The 23,767-nt window shown below is 41.1% G+C and overlaps 2 protein-coding genes across 2 annotated transcripts in view; both read left to right on the forward strand.

Moving 5' to 3' along the window:
* Window positions 1–12,909: 12,909 nt before the first annotated feature.
* HRH1 (histamine receptor H1) lies at window positions 12,910–14,334 on the forward strand (the record flags this gene model as incomplete). Its single annotated transcript, XM_082487813.1, has 1 exon — window positions 12,910–14,334. The coding sequence occupies one exon, from the start codon at window positions 12,910–12,912 to the stop codon at window positions 14,332–14,334; it is 1,425 nt and encodes a 474-aa protein (XP_082343939.1).
* Window positions 14,335–22,579: 8,245 nt separating this feature from the next.
* The window catches only part of ATG7 (autophagy related 7), a 114,407-nt gene continuing 113,219 nt past the window's right edge, over window positions 22,580–23,767 (forward strand). The window contains exon 1 of the mRNA XM_082487550.1: window positions 22,580–22,680. The gene's annotated coding sequence lies outside the window, so the exon portion shown is untranslated. The remainder of the gene's footprint in view (window positions 22,681–23,767) is intronic.

Genomic DNA, 23,767 nt, shown 5'->3' on the forward strand with positions numbered 1-23,767 from the left:
ATATTTTGAAGGCCAGAGCATTCTTTGGAATATGTCCATCTTCTCTTAGCTCTTTTGGTTGTAATGCTCATGTAATGCCCAGTGTTAAAGACAGTTGCTCTACAGAGGGGTCTGGACAGGCTCGATCAATGGGCTGAGGCCAATGGTATGAGGTTCAACAAGGCCAAGTGCTGGTCCTGCACTTGGGTCACAACAATCCCACGCAGTGCTAATGGCTTGGGGCAGAGTGGCTGGAAAGCTGCCCAGCAGAAAAGGACCTGGGGTTGTTGGTCAACAGCCAGCTGAATATGAGCCAACAGTGTGCCCAGGTGGCCAATGGCATCCTGGCCCATGTCAGGAATAGTGTGGCCAGCTGGACTAGGGCAGTCATCCCCCTGTACTCGGCACTGGTGAGGCCCCACCTCGAATACTGTGTTCAGTTTTGGGCCCCTCGCCGCAAGAAAGACATTGAGGTTCTAGCGCGTGTCCAGAGAAGGGCAACGAAGCTGGTGAGGGGTCTAGAGAACAAGTCTTATGAGAAGTGGCTGAGGGAACTGGGGTTGTTTAGCCTGGAGAAAAGGAGGCTGAGGAGAGACCTCATCGCTCTCTACAGCTGCCTGAAAGGAGGGGGTAGCGGGGTGTGTGTGTGTGTGTGTCAGTCTCTTCTCCCAAGTAAAAAGTGATAGGACAGGAGGAAATGGCCTCAAGTTGTGCCAGGGGAGGTTTAGGATGGACATTAGGATAAATTTCTTCACAGAAAGAGCTGTCAAGCATTGAAACAGGCTGCCCAGGGAACCCTGGAGGTACTTAAAAGATGTGTAATTGTGGTGCTGAGGGACACAGTTTAGTGGTAACTTGGCAGTGTTAGGTTGATGGTTGGACTTGATGATCTTAAAAGGTCTCTTCCAACCTAGATGATTCTATGAAAGATACTGAAGCTATACTTTCAGACTATTTTGGTTTAGGTGATGCTATTGGAAGTTAAAACATGATATTTAAGATCTCTGCCTACTAATATTGACTCTACTAAGGAAACTGAATATAAGAACGCCCTCTGCTCTAGGGCTGTATTCCTCAGCATGGATTAGAGCTGTCAATGATACACAATCATTAGCAGCAGTCTTTAAAAAAATAAAAATAAAAAAAAAAAATCAACTTTCAAGTGGCTAGGACTACACAATTTTCCTGAGGATTCTCCAGACGTGCTTCATTTTGAACTTTAATGCATCAAAGAGAAAGTCATAGAATACTATGTTGGAAGGGATGTCAAGGACCATCTGGTCCAAACTTTCTTGGCAAAAGCAGTCTAGACAAGATGGCCCAGCACCCTGTCCAGCTGAATCGTAAAAGCATCCAATGATGGGGAATCCACCACTTCCCCAGGGAGATTATTCCAATGGATTATTGTTCTCATTGTGAAAAATTTTCCTCTTGTGTCCAATCAGAATCTCCCCAGGAGTAACCTGTACTCGTTACCCCTTGTCTTTTCCATGTGACTCTTTGTAAAAAGGGAGTGTCCGTCTTCTTTGTAGCCACCCTTTAAATACTGGAATGTGGTGATAAGGTCTCCCCTAGATCTTCTTTTCTTAAGGCTGAGCAAACCAAGTTCTCTCAGCCTTTCATCATATGGCAGGCTTCCCAGTGCTTTGATCGTCTTTGTGGCCCTTCTCTGAACCCTCTCCAGCCTGTCCATATCTTTTTTGCATAGCAGGGATCAAAACTGAATGCAGTCAGGTGTGGCCTGACAATGCTGAGTAGAGTGGGATAGTGACTTCTTTATCTCTGCTGGTGATGCTCTTGTTGATGCAGCCCAGCATCCTGTTGGCTTTCTTGGCTGCTGCAGCACACTGCTCTCTCGTATTGAGCTTGTCCACCAGGACCCCCAGGTCCCTTTCCACAGAGCTGCTCCCCAGCTGGGTAGATCCCAGCCTGTGCTGCACTCCTGGATTATGTTTTCCCAGGTGCAAGACCTTACACTTGTCCTTGTTGAACTTCATAAGGTACTTGTTAGCCCACTCTTCCAGCCTCTCCAGGTCTTCCTGCAGGGTGCCCCTCCCTTCCGAAGTGTCCACTTCCCCACTCATCAGCAAACTTGTTATCATCAGCAAACTTCATCAAAGTACACTTTATCCCATCATCCAGATCACTTATGAGGGTATTAAACAGTGTTGGGCCCAGTATCAATCCCTGGGGGACCCTGCTTGTGACAGGTTGCCAGCTTGAAAAGGGGCTATTGACCACCACCCTCTGGGTGTGACCTGTCAGCCAGTTCCCACCCACTGCACAGACCACTTGTCTAGACCATAATGCATCAGTTTCTCTAGGAGGAGGCTGTGGGGAGCTGTATCAAAAGCCTTGGAGGAATCCAGCTAGACAATGTCTACCACTTGCCCAACATCAACCGAGCTAAAAAATTTAGCTGCTTTCTTAGGATTAATAGATTCCAGTGATAATCTAGCTGCATATTGCCAGATACTGTTACCAGATTAGATGAGATTTTTAGGCTGCTTGTTGGATATTTGTTCATGTACTTTATTCATTGAGTCAAAGGACATGGATCTACTATGAACCATGTACCAGAAGAAATCCTAGTTGATTATAACATTAAATGTAACTTGACCACTTTTATTTTTACACGCTACTCCTGGAATTCACTATTCCATTTCACAGAATGTCAGGAGTTGGAGGGGATCTCTGGAGATCATCTAGTCCAACCCCCCTGCCAAAGCAGGTTCACCTAGAGCAGGTTGCATAGGAATGCATCCAGGTGGGTTTTGAGTAACTCCAGAGGAGACACCACAACCTCTCTGGGAAGCCTGTTCCGGTGCTCCATCACCCTCAAAGTAAAGAAGTTCCTCCTCATGTGGAGGCACAATTTCCTGTGTTCCTGGGTTTGTGCCCATTGCCCCTTGTCCTGTCGCTGGGCATCACTGAAAAGAGTCTGGCCCCATCCTCTTGACACCTGCCCTCTAGATACTTATACTGGTATTCTCCAGGCTAAACAGCCCCAAATCTCTCACCTTTCCTCATAACAGAGGTGTTCCATTCCCTCGATCATCTTCGTAGCCCTCTGCTGGAGTCTTTCCAGTAGTTCCTTGTCTGTCTTGAGCCAGGGAGCCCAGCACTGCACACAGTACTCCAGATGCGGCCTCACCAGGGCAGAGTAGAAGGGGAGGATGACCTCCGTCGACCTGCTGGCCACGCTCTTTTTAATGCACCCCAGGATACCACTGGCCTTCTTGGCCACAAGGACACATTTGTCGCCTTCCCCATCTCCTTTTCAGTTAAGTAGCTACAGTTTCTATTTGTTTGGTTTTCCTTTTCCTAAATTGTTTTCAGAATGTTCCTAAACAAACAGCACAGAAGCTACTGCATTCACTGGTTCTCATGACAAGCAATAAGCCTGCAACTGTATTCCTGTAAATTAAGGTGCTCTAGATTATGAACCACATCCAGACATTTTTTTCTTCTTAAATAATAAGTAGCCAAGGTTCTGTCAGTAGTTCAATGACAAGGGATATTTAATAATTTTCCTGATACTATTCCTGTAGCTCTCATATTAATCATACTGGCCAGCTATTAAGTGCCCTTCCCTCAGAAGAAAGGGATGAGGGAGGATCATGAAAGACCTAGTAAAGCTCAGGAAACTGAAGTAGAGGACTGAAAAAGGCTTTGGCACAAAGCAGAATGTACTGCAATGCACAGGAAATACACTTTCTTATACTCTTCTTTTGCTTTCCATGCTTGCTTTCAACTATTCATTTATGTCTCCAGGAGTTACAAAACATGTTTGCATGTGCATCAGTATTGGAACAATGAAAATCCAAATAAACAGAATGTGATTTGGAATATAATAAACTCCAGTGTAGACATATCAAAGACATAGATGTTCTGTCCTTAATTACGCATGAAAAAATAATGCTCTCAAAGAGTCAATTCTCAGTCTAAAAAAATGTTAAGAACCCAGAACAATGTAATGAATTAGTAGATACTGTGTAAGCCTGCAGAACTCTAATTCACTTAGCCTTTCAACACTATTTGTGAGTTCTAAAGAGAAGAAACAGAAAGAAGATGACATGCAGGGCAATTGGCACCACAATTGGTACACAAGAGAAAAACAATTTTGAAGGGATTTAAGCATAAACAGTATGTGAGATCTGAGAGAATTAATGATAAACTGTTTATACATAAGAGCATACACAGAGTGAGATTGCATGCCACAAATGGTAACCGTTCTTTAAAGAAGAAAATATTATTAAAAATGTCTTTCCCCTTCGCTACTATTCACTAACCTTCGACTAGTTATATACATTTTAGGAGAGTGTTTCTGCTCCTAACCACTCTATACCAAATCAAACTTCTGAATGCAGTTTTGGTGTTTAGCTTCCTATCTAGGTATGGCCTCTTCATATTTAGAGTAAAGTATTACTTAGCATTGAATCATATGCTCATCTATGCAAATTAATTAGGACATACATGCTCATACAAATAAATGCTACTATTGCCAGTATTTTCTGTTCACATAAGGATTTCCCTACACAGGAACGCATTTTAGATGCATGTTAAACTTCACTTCTTGGGTACCTTAGTAAAGGTAACTGTCTTTTTTGAGCAAATATTTGGTATTTTGCTGTATATTGCGTATTATTAGTTATGTGAACACTTCTTTAGACTAACACATGTTTGTAGTTTGGACTCAATTTCCTTTTTTGACAGATTGCCTTCCAATCATCACTTTCTTAGGTTTAGGGTTTTTTTTTGGTATACTGTAAACAATAGCTCGCATATACTTCTGGATTCAAATATTCTTAGCATCATATATGAACCATATGGTAGAAGTTGTATTTGTTGTCATCTGAGGAGATCAAATAATCAACTTTATCAAAAAATTGCAGAACACAGAGACATAGGAACACATAACAAATATCAAAACCGGAATGAAGTTTTCCCCAGGACAGACTCCCCTGTCTCATGGCAAAGAGCTTTGATGGCACTCTGGTTACGCTAATGACAGCAAGAACTTCCACAGGAGTATTTCTGTGATCAGTCTTCACTCAAGAACTGACCCTTACAGTATGAGCCTACGTTTTGAAACTGACCTCTTGTATTTGGCAGTGGCCAAGAATAGAAACATAAAATCAGATGGAAGGACGCAAAGGCAGTATTAGCTTAAGCTAAATAACTGGGTTGGATTAGATTTGTTTCAGAATATTTCTTTTACAAGGTGTTTCTCCATATAGACAAGTCATAAGCAAGTAGTAAATCACGATTTTCATGCCAAATGGCTTCAAATCAGTATCCCTGTGTAGGTGCAACTGAAGTAAAAAGCATCTCAAACTTTCATTTGCTTGAGAGTGAAGTTGCATTTGTACCATGAAGTCATAAGCTTCCATATTTTACAGAAATAATTTGCTTTTGACAGGTTATAATAGTTTGTCGAGTTCCCCTGTAGTGATACGCATTCATAATAGCACATAATTTAACTTCTCAATTAAATTGGAAAGTGACTGACCACCCTGCCGTGCCACAGAAGTATGATAGTTAACTCTGGGACCAACTGAATTCCTCCCATGTATGAGCAGCACAGCATGCTTATTTTAAAGTGGAAAGAGATAAGATCAGCAAAGGAACATTATAGTATCCCAAACAAATCTAAGTTCTTTTGGGTTGTGGTGTCTATTTTTTTTAATGGCAAAGTTTTATATTAATGATATACCAGTACTTTTAAATGACCCCTGAGAAATTTGTCAGTGGTAAAATAAGCATGTTTGTTCTCACTGCACAAAGTGAAAAGCTGAGTTTTCCTGCCCCTCCACCAGAAATCCAACAGCAACACATACACTTAGTCGTTACCCAAGGATATCAGACCACAAAGTGAAAGGAAGATTAAAGATAGGATCCAGTACAGAATTCTTAACCCAATTAAGAGGACAGTACACCAGTTAGGGGGAGGTGAGGGGAAAGATCAGAACACCAGAGGAGACAGTTATTTCTGAAAGAGACAAGTCTTTCACAAGCAGACATGGTATAGCATCTTAATCAAGATTTGAGCTCAGACAGTGCAGTGGTGACTCAGATTGAAGTACTCAATTTCCCACAAAGTTCAGTGCTCATTATAAAAAGCTAAAGACCCGGGATGAGAAGGATAGCATGACTGTAGATAATGATTTGTGTTATTCATGCTAAAACTATTTCAGAAGGCTGTGGAGGTCTAAACTTTTTGCTGGCAGATAGCTAAAACTGTAGATAATTTCATTCCTACTAAAGCCAGGTCCCCCAGCATAAAGATCAGCAATCAGAAAAATCTCTGTTGACAGCAGCATGTAGCCTGCCAATTTGATTGATGCATGTGGCTGTGGAAGCAACTGCTGTGATTCTATAAGAATGAAAACCTGAAAATACCAAGTATAATCAAGTCAAGCATGACCTACAAGCCCCAAGCTGAACTTTCACTTATATTTCCAAATCTTTGAGCTTGCCCAAACATTTTCTTGCTCTTTGAATTATGCCTCACTTAAGGAAACCAGATGCAATATTTCCTCAATTAAATAAAACCAGAAGTATTTATTTGCCATATACCCTGTAGCCTGTACCCTAATATCCACATATACAAATAAAATATAGCAATAGCATAATAGAATCACTGGACTGAAAAGAAAATAACCTTACATAAGCAAGTTACAAATTCAGTATATCATACAACTATAAATACTTTTTTGCTCCTTGAAAGACTTCACAAAGTTACTTAAAAACTTCAAGTTCCCTTCACAATAGGCTCTGCATAGTCTTTTGGTTGTTGATAAGGTCTGCTTGCTATCCTTAGAACATCACCATTGAAGATAGAGGAATAAAGATAAATTTGATGTCACAGACCAGACCACAGCTAAGCAGTATAGCTCCTGTATAAAAGGGCAGAAGTGATGGCCTTGCTCTAGACGTCTTTGCAATACTGCATTAAGTGGTCCCCCACTCACTGCTCTAAGCGTGAGAGGACCATTCACAGTGTACTGCACGTTGAGAATAAATGGATAAATGAATTCAAGGAGCCTTCAGTTAAAGTAGTTTAAAATGAGTTGTTACGTGCACTCCTAGAGATAATTGAATAAATATGTCTTAGGAGTGTGGATGCAACTGCATTACTCCTATTCTGCTTTGTCCTTCCTTTGAAACTATACAGCCTAATCATGATCTTCTTTATACAAGTGAATGAACCAAGAGGGGGAAAAGAAGTGCAGTAATTACAGCATTGGACCATCCAATCTTTTTGCAATGAAAGTGTGGAAAAGGCTTCAAAAATGTCCTGCTTGTCTTTACCCTCACCAGGACCCGTACCATTGCCAATCACCCTGGCACACTGAAGGCCTGCACCATTTCCCAGGCCATCCAGCTCCTGAATCAGTATGCAGATCACTGATCCAACAACTCCGACAGCAAATTTCTCTCTGCAGTCTAGTCTGTAAAGTAGATTTCAGCACATCTGCAAATAGTGTCCATCTGCTACATTAGTTCTGGCCTCATTTTTCCCCATTTACATCAAGAACCACTCAAAATTCTCTGCCACCAAATGCATGCAATACAAGTTAATGCAAGACAAGACAGCCAGATGTCCAAATTTGTTGATTAAGATTTTCTTCACACGAAGAGTCATAATAAAAACAAGGAATGAAAGTATTTCTATGTCAGGCTGGGTTGTTTGTTCACGTACTAAAAGATTCATTTATAACTCTCACTGCCCTTAAAATAGGTATGTGGGGGGAAGAGGAGGATTGAAAAAATGTCACTGGTCAGACACTAAAACTTCAGATTATGTAGTCTTTTCATTTCAGACTACCTAGAAGAGACAACTCAATCATAGATGGAATCCAGTCTTTCCTTTGATAGTGGTAGACACTTTTCAGGGGAAAAAAAAAAAAAAAAGGCAAACAAAAAAAGCTGGTCCTTCCTGGACTGAAATACTAGGTCATTGGAATGGGAACAGCAGGCAGGTTATGAAGTTTTTCATTTACTATTTATCAAAAATACTCCTTGAATATTGGCAGACATTACCTAAGGATTGTTTTATTACAGAGAAATAAATTAATCTTTGAGAGAAAAATGAATCAAACCTCTAGTGTGTTAACACTTTCAACACCTAAAGAATAATTAAAAGATAATCACTAGAAACAAATAGGTTTCTTAAGTACAACATAGTCAACACGGGCCATCTGAAATGAAATCTTACTTTCTGCCTGGAACTTAGCCTGATAAACAAGAATTTTGTCCTAGTCTAGCCTTTCCTTTTGTAGCTGCAGTTTCTTTAAAACCTATCCATAAAAGACACAGCAACATCTGTTTCTAGAAACTTACTCCCACTTAGTCAGGGCTTAATAGACTGCACCTGCACTAATGAGTCAGTAAGGCATCCACTTAGCATCTCCCAGTAGATTCTTGTTCCTTGGAAGAATTACCACTGTGATACAATAACAAACAAATTGCAATTGCTGATTTTCCTTCTAGAAAAAGCTCTTCACAGACAGTAAAAGTTAAAGAAGGCATCTCAAGGTGAGGTGAGGGTTTAGAAATTCCGAAGAGCTATCCAACATCTTAGGCTGATTGTTGTCTTTAAAATCTGTTCTGTATTAGTAAGCTTAGGCTCAGAGTTAAACCGTCCAAATATTAAAACACATTTATTCAGTATTATTACAGTTCCTCTACTGGGAACTGAGTTACAGATAAGGAATTAAACCAGTAGCTCCTGAACGGTACATATACCACAGTCTACAGCCACCACAAAATGGCACGTGCCTCAGTGAAGAGCAAGAAGCTGCTATTGCACATCACAATGCTTTCATGATGACTAACTGCTGATGATATTTGGTACCATTGCTACTAATGATGATGGTAGGAAGTTTAAGAACCAAATTTGTAGATTGCAGTCTGCTCTAGAGCACAGAAGAGGTGATCACTGAATTACAAAATATGGAGCAAGGCTTATTATTTGCCAGTTATCTTCCATTGGACGAAGTTGTGTGGCAAAATGTGCTAATTCTAGCGAAGAGTGGCAATCGCATAGGAGTTCAATGTAAGCTTCATGGGCAAGACTGTGATATAAGGGCCAAAGCTCTAAATACAGAGCAGCATTAGCAGGCACTGACCAATAACAACATTTCTGCAACTAAATGCAACTTCTCTGCATGCTATTTTGTGTGCAGTCACCTTTGCTTCTTAGGCGAAGCTTACTTTTTTCTCTTGTACCATTCTGTTGGCCTGTGTAGGAGAGGGAGATGTAGGCCCTCTGCAACTTGCTCCTTAGCAAAAGAGCATGGACACTGACGGGTGCAAGATGCACAGACTCCTGTGTTGGAAGCCTTCTTCAGGACCTCAGAAGATTCCAGAAAGCCACCAAATTCTCTTCCTGTACACACATGAGGGTGGGATTGCAGTATGTCTGACACATTGCTAAATGCCTATCATAATTTATTGTTAAGGAGAATTCTGCATGATCTGAAAGATCTCACGCAGAAACAGCAGCAGCATATGGTGACCATGCTAGGGAATGCCAAGAGACAGTTGCAAGGACTAGATCATACAAAGGCATTTCTGCTCTATTCTAAGCATTTTATGGCCAACTCAATCCCTTGGTATGTCTTTTTAATGGATACAGAGGTACGATTTGTCTTCAAATAAAAGTAGACAGGTAGGAAGTATGTGCTGGGTATACAACTTCCATGCTGAAGGTATGGAGACCCTTTTCCAGTTACCTCTTAGAGTGGCTTCTTTTCTCATCAACACACTCCAAAACATAAATTACCCAGAGCCTTACAATACTGTCTTTGGTGGGAGAATACTCACAAAGTCAGGGTTGTAAAAGATCACATATGAAAACCACAAATTGTTCAATATGGAAAATGCAGTGTTACTGTAAAGCTTCAATATCCTAATCGAGCCTTAAGATCTACTCACTCTAGACTAGGACAAGTGGTTCTTGCAAGCCTGTTCCAGCAATTAATACTATAGACATTTGTTACTGGGTATAGTCCCACTCCAGCCATATTAGACCCTATCATGTAAGTGGACTTATTACAATGGAAGATGTCAGAACATCAAAGCCAGACTAAGTTGCTTGCACTGCATTAAAGTTAAAAAAAAAATTAATTTCTAAATCAACTTTGTTTGTCTAGGGTGTCTGAATGAATACAGACCAAAAGTCTAGACAGAAAAAAAACAGTAGAGTTGTCAGGACACTGTTTGGAGAGCAAGGGAGCCTTGGCTGGTTTTAGATCTTACATTACTGTATGATGTTTAGCAGATCACTTTGACCCGTTCCTCAATTTCACTTTAAAATTTAATAGTACATGGCCAGCTGTCTAAAAAGCAGAGAAGATAAAATCCATCAGGGACTATGACTGCTCAGATGACACTGTGATGAAAATTACATTGTAAGACAGAATTATTATAAATATGGAATACCTGTTAGCATGTGTTTTTCTTGTTCTTAACATTCTCAAACGATTTGCATCTCCTGACATCATTCTTGGATTGTTACAGCCTGAATAAGCTCTTCTAAAACATAAAAATAATTAAGCTTTGTCATTTAATAAAAGACATTTTAATAAAAGTGGAGCATGAGTTGAAAAACTAGACCTACATGACTTCTTTGGAGCAGAAGCACTCCAGATCAAGTTCTGCAGGCTCCTTCCTAAATCCTACCCTATCTCACTCCAGCAGTGCTAAAGAGAAAGTTTGGGAAGGAGTCAACACCATTCGCTGTATCCTGCTCTATGTTTTATTCCATATGCAGTTCATAAATAACCAAGGAGAGCTGTCTAATCAGATACCTTGATTTACTGCTATTGAAGACTCAATTAAATTTGCCTTCTCTCCCTTTATTTTGCCATAATTTTAAATGAAAATATATGGGGGTGAAGGTCAGTCATTTCTTTATTAGGTCACTGAAGCAATTAACATCAACTTCTTGACTTGACCATGCCCCATATACTTAACTCCAGCAGGGAGGTTACAGTGTATAGCTGTGGGAAGAAAGACAATGACAGACTGCGATATAACTATTTCCCATCACCAGACATGTTGGTTTAAGATCTGTGGAGTAAATTTTGTTCTCGTTCTCAAACAGGAAATGCTTGAGGCCTCTGTGATCTTCTGACATCTGTGACTAGCTGTTACTGAAGAACTATACATGACGGAACCTGAAGGCTATGCAGAATACAGAATTACAGAATACAGCTCTTGAGCTCGTGCCCCACAGTGTATGTATTTCCTCTGCCTATGGATGCTACTGCTACCAAGCACACATCTGCTTTCATAATACCAGGCACTTGTAAGTAAAGCTTAAGGAAGAAGGAATTTGACCTCTTGTAAGAAAGCACACAAACATTTTAGCTTCAACCCTGATTACTGGAATAAGAAGAAATAAATGACATGTTGAATTATTGACTAGTAAACTTCAGCCTGAAAGACCCTAAAATGTATATAATTATATACATTTGAGAGGTTGCAAGATGCTTATTAATCCTGAAAAATTCTATTCTTTTCCTTGAACTCTTATTAGTTTGTATTTGAACCAAAATAAGGCTGCCATCTTTAAATGTTTGAAATCCATGTAAGCCTAAATTGGGTAGGAGGAGATGAGTCATTACCTATAATTTGAACAACTGCCTACCAGTGAAAACTTAGGCACTGGCTGCAACCTTAGGAGTTATTTGAGACTCTGTATCAGCTAAAAGTGTATACTGGCTGGAGACTTTTTATTGTTCAGAATACCTTGTCATTGGACATCATATTGTTGGTTTAACCCCAGGTGGCAACTAAGCTCACTCTCTCCCTTCACAGTGGGATGAGGGATTGAATCAGAAGAGTGAAAGTGAGAAAACTTGTGGATTGAGACAAGGACAGTTTAATAGGTAAAGCAAAAGCCACACGTGCAAGCAAAGCAAAACAAGGAATTCATTCACTGTTTCCCATGGGCAGGCAGGTGTTCAGCCATCTCCAAGAAAGCAGGCCTCCATCACATGTAACCATTACTTGGGAAGACAAACACCATCACTCTGAATGTCCCCCTCATTCCTCCTCCTTCCCCTAGCTTTATAGTGCTGAGCATGATGGTATCGAATATCCCTTTAGTCAGTCGGGGTCAGGTGTCCCAGCTGTGTTCCCTCCCAGCTTCTTGTGCCCCCCCCCAGCCTACTCACTGATGGGTGGTGTGAGGAGCAGAAAAGGCCTTGGCTGTGTGGAGGGACTGCTCAGCAATAACCAAACCATCCCTGTATTATCAACACTGTTTTCAGCACAAATCCAAAACATAGCCCTATACTAGCTACTGTGAAGAAAATTAACTCTATCCCAGCCAAAACCAGCATATATGATACTCTATTGTTGGTGGATAATTATATCCAACTGCTGTATTCTCAAACTATTAGATGTAGTTTGTAAATAATCACTGGTTTGTTTAAAACTATTTAGTACAAAACACATTAATTTACTTTTTATTAGCACAATTTAATTTGGTTTGCCAATATGTAGTTTATGTTATGGTTCATGATCAGGTGTTTAATGAGATATAATAAATTAAAACAGTGAAGATTGAAATTCTGGGGTCAGAATTATGAAGCCCCATAAAACACCTCTGCAAACCATTTTGGATTGGTTCGTAGAGCTTGCTCTAGTACTTCTCATGGAACACATCTTAAATTACCCATATGTAAAAATTCATTGTTTAGGAAAGTCCTAAAAGGGGTGGTGCTAAGCTGAAACACAGATTAGTTTTTTTATTTTTAGTACCACAGTGATTGAGCATATTTCTTTTCTTTTCTATAGTTCTGGAAATAAAATTCACAAAGCAATCCAACACATTTTCATCCAGAAGTGTAAAACAAGACTGAATTTCCAAGGCCTGGACATCTCTGATTTACATTCTGTGTTCTTGTGCAAAAGATGTCAAAAAACTCAACAGAGAACTCAACTAACCCTCACTCAGCTCCTCTAGGTCTGGTCCTGGGAAGCATTTCACTGATCACCATTGTCATGAATATATTAGTACTATGTGCTGTGAAAACTGAAAAGAAGCTGCAAACAGTTGGCAATTTATACATTGTCAGCCTCTCTATTGCCGATCTTATAGTTGGTGCAGCTGTTATGCCTCTGAATATTGTTTATCTCCTCAGCGGTACGTGGACTCTAGGCTTACCAGCCTGTTTGTTCTGGTTGTCAATGGATTATGTGGCCAGTACTGCATCCATTTTCAATCTCTTCATATTGTGCATTGACCGTTATCGTTCAGTTCAGCAACCACTGCAGTATCTCAAGTATAGAACAAAAATGAGAGCATTGCTTATGATTTTGGGGGTTTGGTTGCTCTCTTTCATGTGGGTCATTCCAATCCTAGGTTGGCATGTTTTTGCTAATAATGGGGAAAGGAAAGTAAAAGACAAGTGTGAAACTGAATTCTCTCAAGTCACCTGGTTTAAAGTGTTGACAGGCATTCTCAATTTCTACCTACCCTCTATCATGATGTTATGGTTCTACTATAAAATATTCCGAGCTGTTCGAAAACACTGTCAACACCGAGAGCTCATCAATGGATCAGGTTGGTCTTTCTCAGAAAAAAAAGCCATAGATCATACTAAAAGGAAGGACAAGCAAAATATTTGCCTCCAAAAGCAAATCTTATATGAGAACAACCCTCCTGAAGACAAGCAAAACTCGCCTCAGCCCAAAAATACGGAAACAGAGCTTCATTTCAGTAATCCTGACAAGTCTTCAGAGGCATTTGTTGGCAAGAGTAATAGTAAAGTCCTTAAATGGAGCTGTTTTCCTTTCACTACTGCCCAGTCTGAGCCAGGCCTGGATAAAGCAGGAAAGAAGTGCGTGTCTGTAACAGAAGAGAATGAAAATGAAGAGGAGCCGTGCTCACAAGACAGTGACTTAAGTGATGCATCAGACAACCATACTTTCACAGAGGAGGTACCCTGTGGAGAGCACTCCAATCCTAACCCTGAAAGAGCTTGCAGTCCTCCGGAAAAGACTGAGAACAGGGATTTCGGAAGACTGACTTACCTGAGGAAAACCTGGCAAAGTCTGCATACTCATTCCAAAAGGCGCATTCAAGGACTGCATGGGAACAGGGAGAGGAAGGCAGCTAAGCAGTTAGGGGTCATAATGGCAGCCTTTATGCTGTGCTGGATTCCCTATTTTGTATTATTTATGGTAATAGCTTTCCATGGCCATAAACAATTTTCGCACTTACACATGTTCACTATATGGCTTGGCTATGTGAACTCCACCTTAAATCCATTCCTGTATCCTCTTTGTAACCAGAATTTCAAGAAGACATTCAAAAAGATCCTTCACATTCACTGATGCTGGTCTGGTTTTTTTTGAGCTGAACAGCAACTCAAGAGTTCAACCAAACAAAATGTTCCAGTTTCAAAGGTAAACACCATGGGTAAAGTAGATGACTTTGGAAAACTGTAATTTATAAACAAGTGTTAATAAAAGTGGGAAACATGCATTTAACAGCTTTAACACATTTGAAGAAGAACTAATTCAGATCAGGAATCTGAAAAACTCAGCAGCAATCTCAGAACTGTTACGCTGTTGTACACATTTCACAATTTCAGATTACCTATTTCGCAATGTAGAACAAAAAACGGAGATATAAATAGAGATCTTCAGTGATTATAAGTTATTCAGCTACAGAAAAGGAAGAAATAGAATAACGTTTCTGTGATTGGCCAAATATATTTTTCTCTCTCAACTTAACTCCATTAAACATGGGAACATGTTGCTTGTGAAGTGAGATCTGCAAGTGGAGGTACTTTTCATAGTCAAAGAAAGAAGCTTCAACTGTTTAAAAAAATCTACCCTCTTTATTTATAGCTTCCCCCAAATCATAAACTTTTTTGAAATATCAAGTCCTATTGTAACCTACTGTATCTCTTTGATACCGTGCTTGCTTCATTTATACCTGTAGATGTTAACTTCACTGAAAAAAAGCATTTTTATGTCCTAGAAATTTTGCTAAGACTTCCCATGCTCAACATACCGTCACTATCTATTCAAGAAGGGTATGGTGTCATTTCTAGACTTAGAGAATATAGTTGATATAGACTACACATATTTTCATCTTCCTACAAGTTTGCAAATAACCTAAGCTTGCAGTGGCAATACTAATCCATATATCCTTATCTCGTAGTAGGCAAACTCTTCCTCCTATAATGAGGCAAACTCATGAGCAACAACTCAAGCTTGCAAACCAGAAAATAAAATACATGAAGTATGTTTACCTTTTCTATCCTTGGTATTTAATTCCATTTTATAAATCATGCTGTAAATGCTGTAAAGTATTTCAGGAGAAACACACAATAATAGAATACTCTAGGTTGGAAGGGATCTCAGGAAGACATTTAAGTACAGCCTACAACTCAAAGCTGGGCTGGCTTTGACACTACATCATGTTGCTCAGGGCCTCGTCCACAACTTGAATGACAAGCACGTGTAAAAACAGCTTCATCTGGAAAAGCTGGGAGACAGCCTTGACAGAGAAGTTTGCAGCTAAGGTTCACTCTTCCAACTTTGAGCATTCACTTGCTCAGCCATTGATTTAACTGTTTCTAAGTACTAACTAATTCTCAAAAGCAGACATGCCTTGTCATACAACAGGAATCGATCTCCTCTTTCTAAGTGCAGTCAGGTATAGATTTGTTCCCAAAGGAAGAAAACATAGTTCCTCAGCCAAAAAGGGGATAGTGGCTTATGTCACATGAGCCAACTTACCAGGAAGCTTACAATTTCACAGAATAACTACACCAAAATAAAAAAAGAGTATACAGATTGGGGAGCAGGAAGGAGAATTGAGGCAGAGGAGATCTCAGGCCCTATATTAGCTGAATATCTCAAGACTGCATACCACCTTGTTTGTGGCACATCAGTAAAGGATTCATTCCTGTTCTTCTGCTTTGGAACTAAGTGAGGCAAACATTTTGAGCGAACGCTATGGAGTATGTTAGTTTTAAGAAGAAATCCCAGAACCAGATAACTTCAACAGCTAAAGTCACATTAGCGTGTAATGGTGAGTTTATGTAAGTCTTTTCCATACATTTTGGGAAGGATGATTAGAGAGGCATCCTGAAGGTTCAATGTAAAAAGAATGTCCTCCCATTCATTTTGTTGTGCTAATGAATATACTGATTACTGAATGCTTTCTTGGTTCTGAAATTGCTCAGTTAGTGTAACAACAAAGTTCTGATGGAACTGGAACTCCTTCAACTGAGTACTGTAAAGAGTTCGGTGGGATGAGTTGAAGGGATGTTCTGTGTAATACTTTCATTACATCAGAAGCAAAAAATGGTAGTTTAATTGTTGGAGGAGAAATTCTATGTTCTTAATTAATGATATTGAGATACTTGGAGCTACATGAGCCTTTGGGCCACATGTGCCTATTTTGTAAAGCGAATATAACAAGACTTACAATAACAATGTAACACTTAGGATAATGTTTGTATGATGCTCATAAATTTTGGATATAATACACTAACTAAACGCAAAGTATTATTATCCTCTGTCAGTTTTATTTCTCTGAATTAAACACCTGAATGTCAATAGTTGTACTTAAAGTATTCAATATTAAATGAAGCCCTAATATCTCTGCATTTAAATAAATTGGAAAAATTTATTAAAGGAATAAACTTAAATTCAGTCTATTTCAATGTATCATACAAGGTTCAGACATTAGTTGAGTTTGGTCTCAAGTAGCATGCAGGAAAAACTGCAATGAGTGAACTCAAATCTAGGAGAAAAAAAAAAAAAAAATACAGAGACAGAATATAGAAGAAGCAAAATTCATTCCAGAATTCAGGCAACTTTTTCACTGCAGTATCTGCACAAATAGTAAAATAGTCTTCTTTTGGACTACAAAGCAGCATCTTTTGAAACATATGCTCTAATCCAATGGCCTTTCACAAACAATTGCTCAGATTCACAGCCATTATGATCTTTTTTTCTATTGTGATATGCAACAGCAATTCTAGCCAAAATGGTTGGTAATTCCCTGAGGAAATAAAAAAAGCAGCACACTAAGTCAGCTGCAGTCATTAGTGTACACTGCTGAAACATGCTCACCCAAGGGCTGCTTAGAGTTATCAAGAAGTCTACCCTCTTGATCATGACAATTGCCTTTTCTGACTTTAAAATGTATTAATACATGAAACAGCAACCTAAACAAAATCACTGAGAATTGGTCTAAAAATTATGATGATTATAACAAAGAATATCTCTGCTACAGTCAAAGAACATTCAATCACTGAACAGCTAAACCTAGGCAGATAAAACTCCCCGAATATTTTTTATCTCAATTTTTATCCATAATCGCCGTGTAACTGAGTTAATAATAGAGACAGAGGAAACTGTCATAGTAGGTTTCTGTGATGTGATAGCTAGAACAGATAATAATAAAATAGGAAAACGGGATACTGCCTATTTTAAACTTGCAATTAGCAAGGTACCTAATAGGATTTATCAGTTTATTTTACTGAATAGGCAATTCAAATGGCTCTGGATGTAAGAGAAGCAGAGGAAGCAAGTTAGGGTGAGGAATGGAGAAGCCTACTGCCACGTGGGGAGAAGCCTCAGGAGAATATTCCAGGTGTGGTTTCCTGTAAAATATTCTTAAGGTTTTCCAGTTAATAAACAAGGTCAGAGGACACACAGCTTTAAGAGAACATAACAAATTTCTTGGAATTTCTTGGACTGGAGTTCTACTTTGATTAAGGTGTGGTGAGTATAACCAACCTCGCTTTTAAGAGGCAAAAAAAAGTCTCGCAATTTTTTCTGTGCCAATGGTGACATCTAGCGGGTAATGAATAGAATTCTGGGCTTCTGCAACAAATACTGTGTATCATGGGAGTTTATTAAAGGAGGGGTGCAATTAGCAAGTGAATCCTGCCATCTAGTACATGTTTCTTTTCCCATATTCTTTTCAGGAAGTGTGGCACTCAATAAAGGAAACATTAGTGTAGGTGCACATTTTGGTTTCATTCCATCATCTAAAAGGACTCCATTGCATTCTCTGTGAGACCACTTTGTGATAGCACAATAAATGAAAATGACTGAAAGATTCCCTTTAAAAATGTATTTCTAATCATAAGATATTAATATAGAAGCACTGTAGACACCTTCGAATAATTCTAGAGGAGGTCCTGAATCCTGCAGATTGCTGTATCTTTCCACTGCTATCAGGGATGCCAGAGGACTAGCCTCCTAACTTAGCTGGGACAGCTTAAGTTCCCAAAGATGAGATGCAAGAATACACTTGAAGGTTTCAGTGCATGCATCCCTTCCACCAGAACGCGAATTAGTTCATTTGGAAATGCCAAGTTAAGTTTAAATACTATGCATACATATTCACTTTTGTTTATTCATTAAGTACAATGATAAAGGTCTTAATTTTCATTGAATTATTTGTCTATTGAAGAATTAGAAGATAAAAAGAACAATTAATGTTAACAGTGCGTGAGAAATAGCTCATGAAAATAGTTTACACTCCTGATAGTGAATTCCAAACTATCTTTAAAAATTATACATACCTGACACCAAAGTAAATCATTTCTATGTGGTCAGCTTAAGAGTCTAAAATAGAAATGAAAAATAAAATCAAATGTGAGATGTACACTCTATATATGTACAAACGCATAAGCACACATTCCAGACTACTATAAAATTGTCGTTTGAGATCTCCACCAGTTAAAAAGTATAAGAGTTCCTACTGAAAGAGATGTACCTTTCTGTATGGCAATGGTTAAAACCATACTGACATCTGTTAAGTCTAACAATGTTTTCATTGCAACAATATTTGTATCCCCTATCATTTTGTTTTGTGTACCAACATATCTTGTGTTTAAACTCTCATATGTTTCAATTAAAATATGCCTTAAATGAAATATGCAGCACCCATTGCTATACTTTGGCACTGTGTAATTAAAACAAATGCCTACTGTGTAATTAAATGGAATGCCTTTAGTAAAATCAAATGTCTTTTATTTTGATCAGGCATAACTTAGTCTTCAAAAACAATACTGTCAGAGCTGGGACCTGAACTCAGGTCTCCTACCTGGCAGTCTAATTTCCTCCTCACTAGATAGGAATAACCCTTCAACTCAGTCCTTTGAGGGGTAACGACTCTTTCTCTGCATCGTATCAAAGTGCTCATAGGAGAGGCACCTGCCTGTGCCAGAGAAATTAGTGATGATGCTCGCAGAAGTCTATCAACATGGCAACTGCAAGACGATACCTTTTTCAGCATACTCCTACTTTCTTCCACTACCGATTCGAGTATTCATTGCTACAACGGACTTTTAGTTTTGCAGTGTTCCACTCTTGCAGCAGTAACAGGTGTACAGCATAGGACTACACGACAGTACTTTTGTAAATAAATTGATGGAATAGTTCTGCCAGGTTCTATCTGTGTTTTGTTATCTCATTCACTGAGAATGTTATATAAAATTCATTTAAATCATTAAATGGAAAGCACTATATAAACCTAAATAAATATTATTTTTATTTAAACTTATAACAGAATCTAATCTGAACTAAATAGTTCTGAGAAGTTATCGTCTCCAAAACATGTTGAGTCTATATTCGCCAAGAATGGATGGGTTTGAATCTGCTTTGATTCTATTCTCATCTTCAATTCCAGGATGATTTTCCTTTGCTGCAAGACTTTGCTTGGGGAAACTGGAAGTCCTACCTATGGTAAAACGTGCCAAAAACACCCCACAGATTTGTTTCTTGTTTTTAAAGAGTCTATCTTCTAGTTGATAGCTATTCCCGTGTTTATTATGGATACCTTTATTTGCTCATAGGAAGATCTCACAAGGTAAACTATACCTGCAACAATCAATCAACTCCAGCATAAATCTCCGATTAACTTTGTTATAGCCACTCTCTTGAAGATCCCAGGCACAGAGAGATCTTTGACTGAAGCTGCTACTTTCTCTTATACTGTAAGACTTCAGTGCGGTGTGCTCATATATGTATACATCAGCAGTTTAATGTGTAAATCTCAAGTTTATTTCCCAGGTCAGCTAGTCTGTATTAACAATGATAGTCCAAGACTGCAAGCCTACCAGATGTGTCTCCCATTTCCTCAAAGATACAGCTGTTGTGCAGAAATCTAACTCCTAGGGCCTGATTTCTTTTCAGGTATGACATGTCTAGTTGAGATTATGTGGGGATGTGGGCTCATAGAAGAGTGTCGCTCTGCCCTGTGTTGGTATTTCTCATGGCCTATGTTATGTGTGGATAGCTGTCTCATAAACCACATTATGAAACTGGAAATGTTCAAAGACTAAGAATCTAAGCTAGGTTATAGTTCTATGGAGACCGGGTAACAACCTTCCAGCTACTTTGGTGAGATTTCTTCAATGTTCCCTTTTTATTTCATGTAAAAAGAGAATACAAAGACTGAAAAGTGATCAAATGAAATACTTTCCAGCCTTGGGGAAATAAACTGCAGCACTGAGTTATGAAGTGTCCAACAGAGTAAAGGTATTACCAACACTAATAGAGTAAAGTAAGTGGCATGCAGTATGAGGAATTGTAGAATTTTATGGATGTAATGCAGTTAGATTCAAGGTATAGCATCTATTGCAAACTTCCCAAGTTTATTCCAATTTGTTTTATTTGTGAAATTCCTGGAAGGTCTATTCGGCCCGTGATCCACAGCAAGGTCCTCTATCCAAACATCAGGTCTAAATTTGCATAATTAGCAGCACTGAAAATTTACCCTAATGCTGCCTGAACAATTGTTTTTATGTGACCTTACCCATGCTTATCTGACTGCCGGCTTTTCCTCTAAGGCTTACTCCCAATTTTGCCAGCAGTTTCTGCAATATGGGTGTTACTGCAGTATTGTGTGCTCCAAAATAGAAGGCAGCTCTCGCAAATTTGTTTTCCCTCATAGGTAAATTACATAAACTATCTAAAGAGGTAATGCTTGTTTTGTTGGAAACATACTTTGTTTTGTATTCTAGATCTGCAAAAACCAATATAGACTCATTAAAAGATTCAGATTGGAAGGGACTTCTGCATGCAGTCTAGTCCAACCTCCGACTCCAAGCAGAGCCAACATCAAAGTTAGATCATGTTGCTCAGAGGCTTGTGCAGTCAAGTCCCCGAGGATGGAGATTACAAAGTCTCTCTGGGAACCTATCCCAGTGCTTCATCAGCCACATTTGGCAATTTTTTTCTCTATTTATTAATTTGGAATTTTCCTTGTTTTGGCATATGCCCTTTTCCTTCCTGCTTTTTGCTGTGCATCTCTGAGAAGATTTTTACTCCATCTTCTCCACTTCAGGTTACATAAGACTTCCATTAAATCCCCTGTAGCCTTGTTTTCTCCATGGGAAGCAAACCCACATCTCCCAGCCTCTCATGTCACATGGTCCAGCCTCCAGGCCACCTTAGTGACCCTCTGCTGGCCTCCTGTCAGTCTGTAATCTCTCTCTTGTACTGGGAAGGGAGCTGGAAAGGGACACAAAACTGGGCACATAACTAACTCCAGATGCAGTGACAGGACTGCTGAGTGGAGGGGCAATAGTCACACTTGACCCGCTGGCTACATTTTCACTAAGTCAGCCCCCACATGGTTATTACTTACAGCTGCAAGGATGCATTGCTCACTCACCTTGAATCCCTGAATACTTTTTTTACCAGAACATCAGGACCATATTCAAATCACAACACCCTCCTGCAGATTCATACAGTGCTCACAGAATCATAGAATGGTTTGGGTTGGAAGGGACCTTAAAGATCATCTCGTTCCACCCCCCTGCCCTGGGCAGGGACACCTCCCACCAGCCCAGGTTGCTCCAAGCCCGGTCCAACCTGGCCTTGAACACCTCCAGGGATGGGGCAGCCACAGCTTCTCGGGGCAACCTGCGCCAGGGGCTCACCACCCCCACGGGAAAGAACTTCTTTCTCATGTCTCATCTAAATCTCCCCTCTTTCAGTGTAAAACCGTTCCCCCTCGTCCCATGGCTCCCTTCCCTGATCAAGAGTCCCTCCCCAGGTTTCCTGTAGCCCCTTTAGGTACTGGAAGGGGCTCTAATGTCTCCCCGGAGCCTTCTCCAGGTTGAACACCCCCAACGCTCTCAGCCTGTCCTCACAGCAGAGCGGCTCCAGCACTCGCAGCATCTCCGTGGCCTCCTCTGGACCCGCTCTAACAGGTCCGTGTCTTCCTTATGTCATAACCACAGTGGAGGAAAAGGCAGTTTTTAGCTCATATCACTTCATTTTTCACCGGTGCCGTGAGCGGCGCCACGAGCGTACCTCACACTCGCCGGTTTATCCGCATACAGGTACGCGCCGCGCCGCGCTACAGGGGGAGCGCGCGGGGCGCTGAGGGAAGAGGGACACTCCGCCACAGCCCGCACCGGCTCGAGACACTCTCCTCACGAGCGGGCGGGCAACCCTCCCCCCAAGACAATATGGGCCGGGCCGGGCCGGGGCGGGGCGAGACAGCGCGTGCGTAACGGCCGCCTGCCGCCGCTGGTCACGTGGCGGGGGCGGTGGGTGACGTCACTTTGCCGTGCCACCAGGCAATGCGGGAAGTACAGAGCGAGGTTAGCCGGTGAGCGGTCGGGGTGTGCGCCGGTTGTGCTGAGGGCGGTTTTCCCGTGCGCCCGCCCGCGAGCTCCTGTTGCCCTCGGGGTGGGTGTGCCCTGGGGCCGCGCGCCCCTGGGCGGGAGCGGGGGCTCCAGTCAGGGCTCGCCACCGCCTGAGGGGAGGATGGCGCTACAGAGGGGCCCGGGCGGGCTGCATCAGCGGGACCCGGTCCCGCCCTTGGGTCACAACAACCCCGTGCAGCGCTACAGGCTTGGGGCAGAGTGGCTGGAAAGCTGCTCGAGGGAAAAGGACTTGGGGGTGTTGGTCGACAGCCAGCGGTGTGTTCAGGTGGCCGAGAAGGCTAACAGTATCCTGGCCTGTGTCAGGAATAGTGTGGCCAGCTGTCCCCCTGTACTCAGCACTGGTGAGGCCCCACTTCGAATACTGTGTTCGGTTTTGGGCCCCTCATGGCAAGACTGACATTGAGGTTCTGGAGTGTGTCCAGAGAAGGGCAACGAAGCTGGTGAGGGGTCTGGAGCAAAAGTCTTGTGAGGAGTGGCTGAGGGAACTGGCATAATTTAGTCTGGAGAAATGGAGGCTGAGGGGGGTCTCTTAGGGGAGACCTTCTTGCTTTCTACAACTACCTGAAAGGAGGGTGTAGCGAGGGGGGTGTTGGTCTCTTCTCCCAAGTAACAGGTGATGGGACAAGAAGTGGCCTCAAGTTGTGCCAGGGGAGGTTTAGGGTGGATGTGAGGAAAAGTTTCTTCACAGAAAGGGCTGTCAAGCATTGGAACAGGCTGCCCAGGGAAGCGGTGGAATCACCATTCCTGGAGGATTTAAAAGATGTGTAGATGTGGTGCTGAGGGACATGGTTTAGTACTAATTTGGCAGTGTTAGGTTGATGGTTGAACTCAATGATCTTAGAGGTCTTTTCCAAGCAAAATGATTCTGTGATTGTAGGTGGGTGGGGGCCACCTGGTGTGGTGTGGCTGGTCCAGTGCTGGTGTGAGGTGTGAGAGGCAGCGGCGGGCCCCGCAATGGGACTGCGTGCTGAGAGCAGCGCCTGCCACCCACGGAGCAGGGAGTTGGCAGAGCAGGTTGGCCCCATTTTGTGTGAGTGATGTTAGAAATAGGGAAGACTGGGGAAGAAAATGGGCTTGATAACGGACATCAGGTGAGCTTAACGTCCTTC

Source organism: Vanellus vanellus (assembly GCF_965231255.1).
Source record: "Vanellus vanellus genome assembly, chromosome: 9".
Lineage (NCBI taxonomy): Eukaryota > Metazoa > Chordata > Aves > Charadriiformes > Charadriidae > Vanellus > Vanellus vanellus.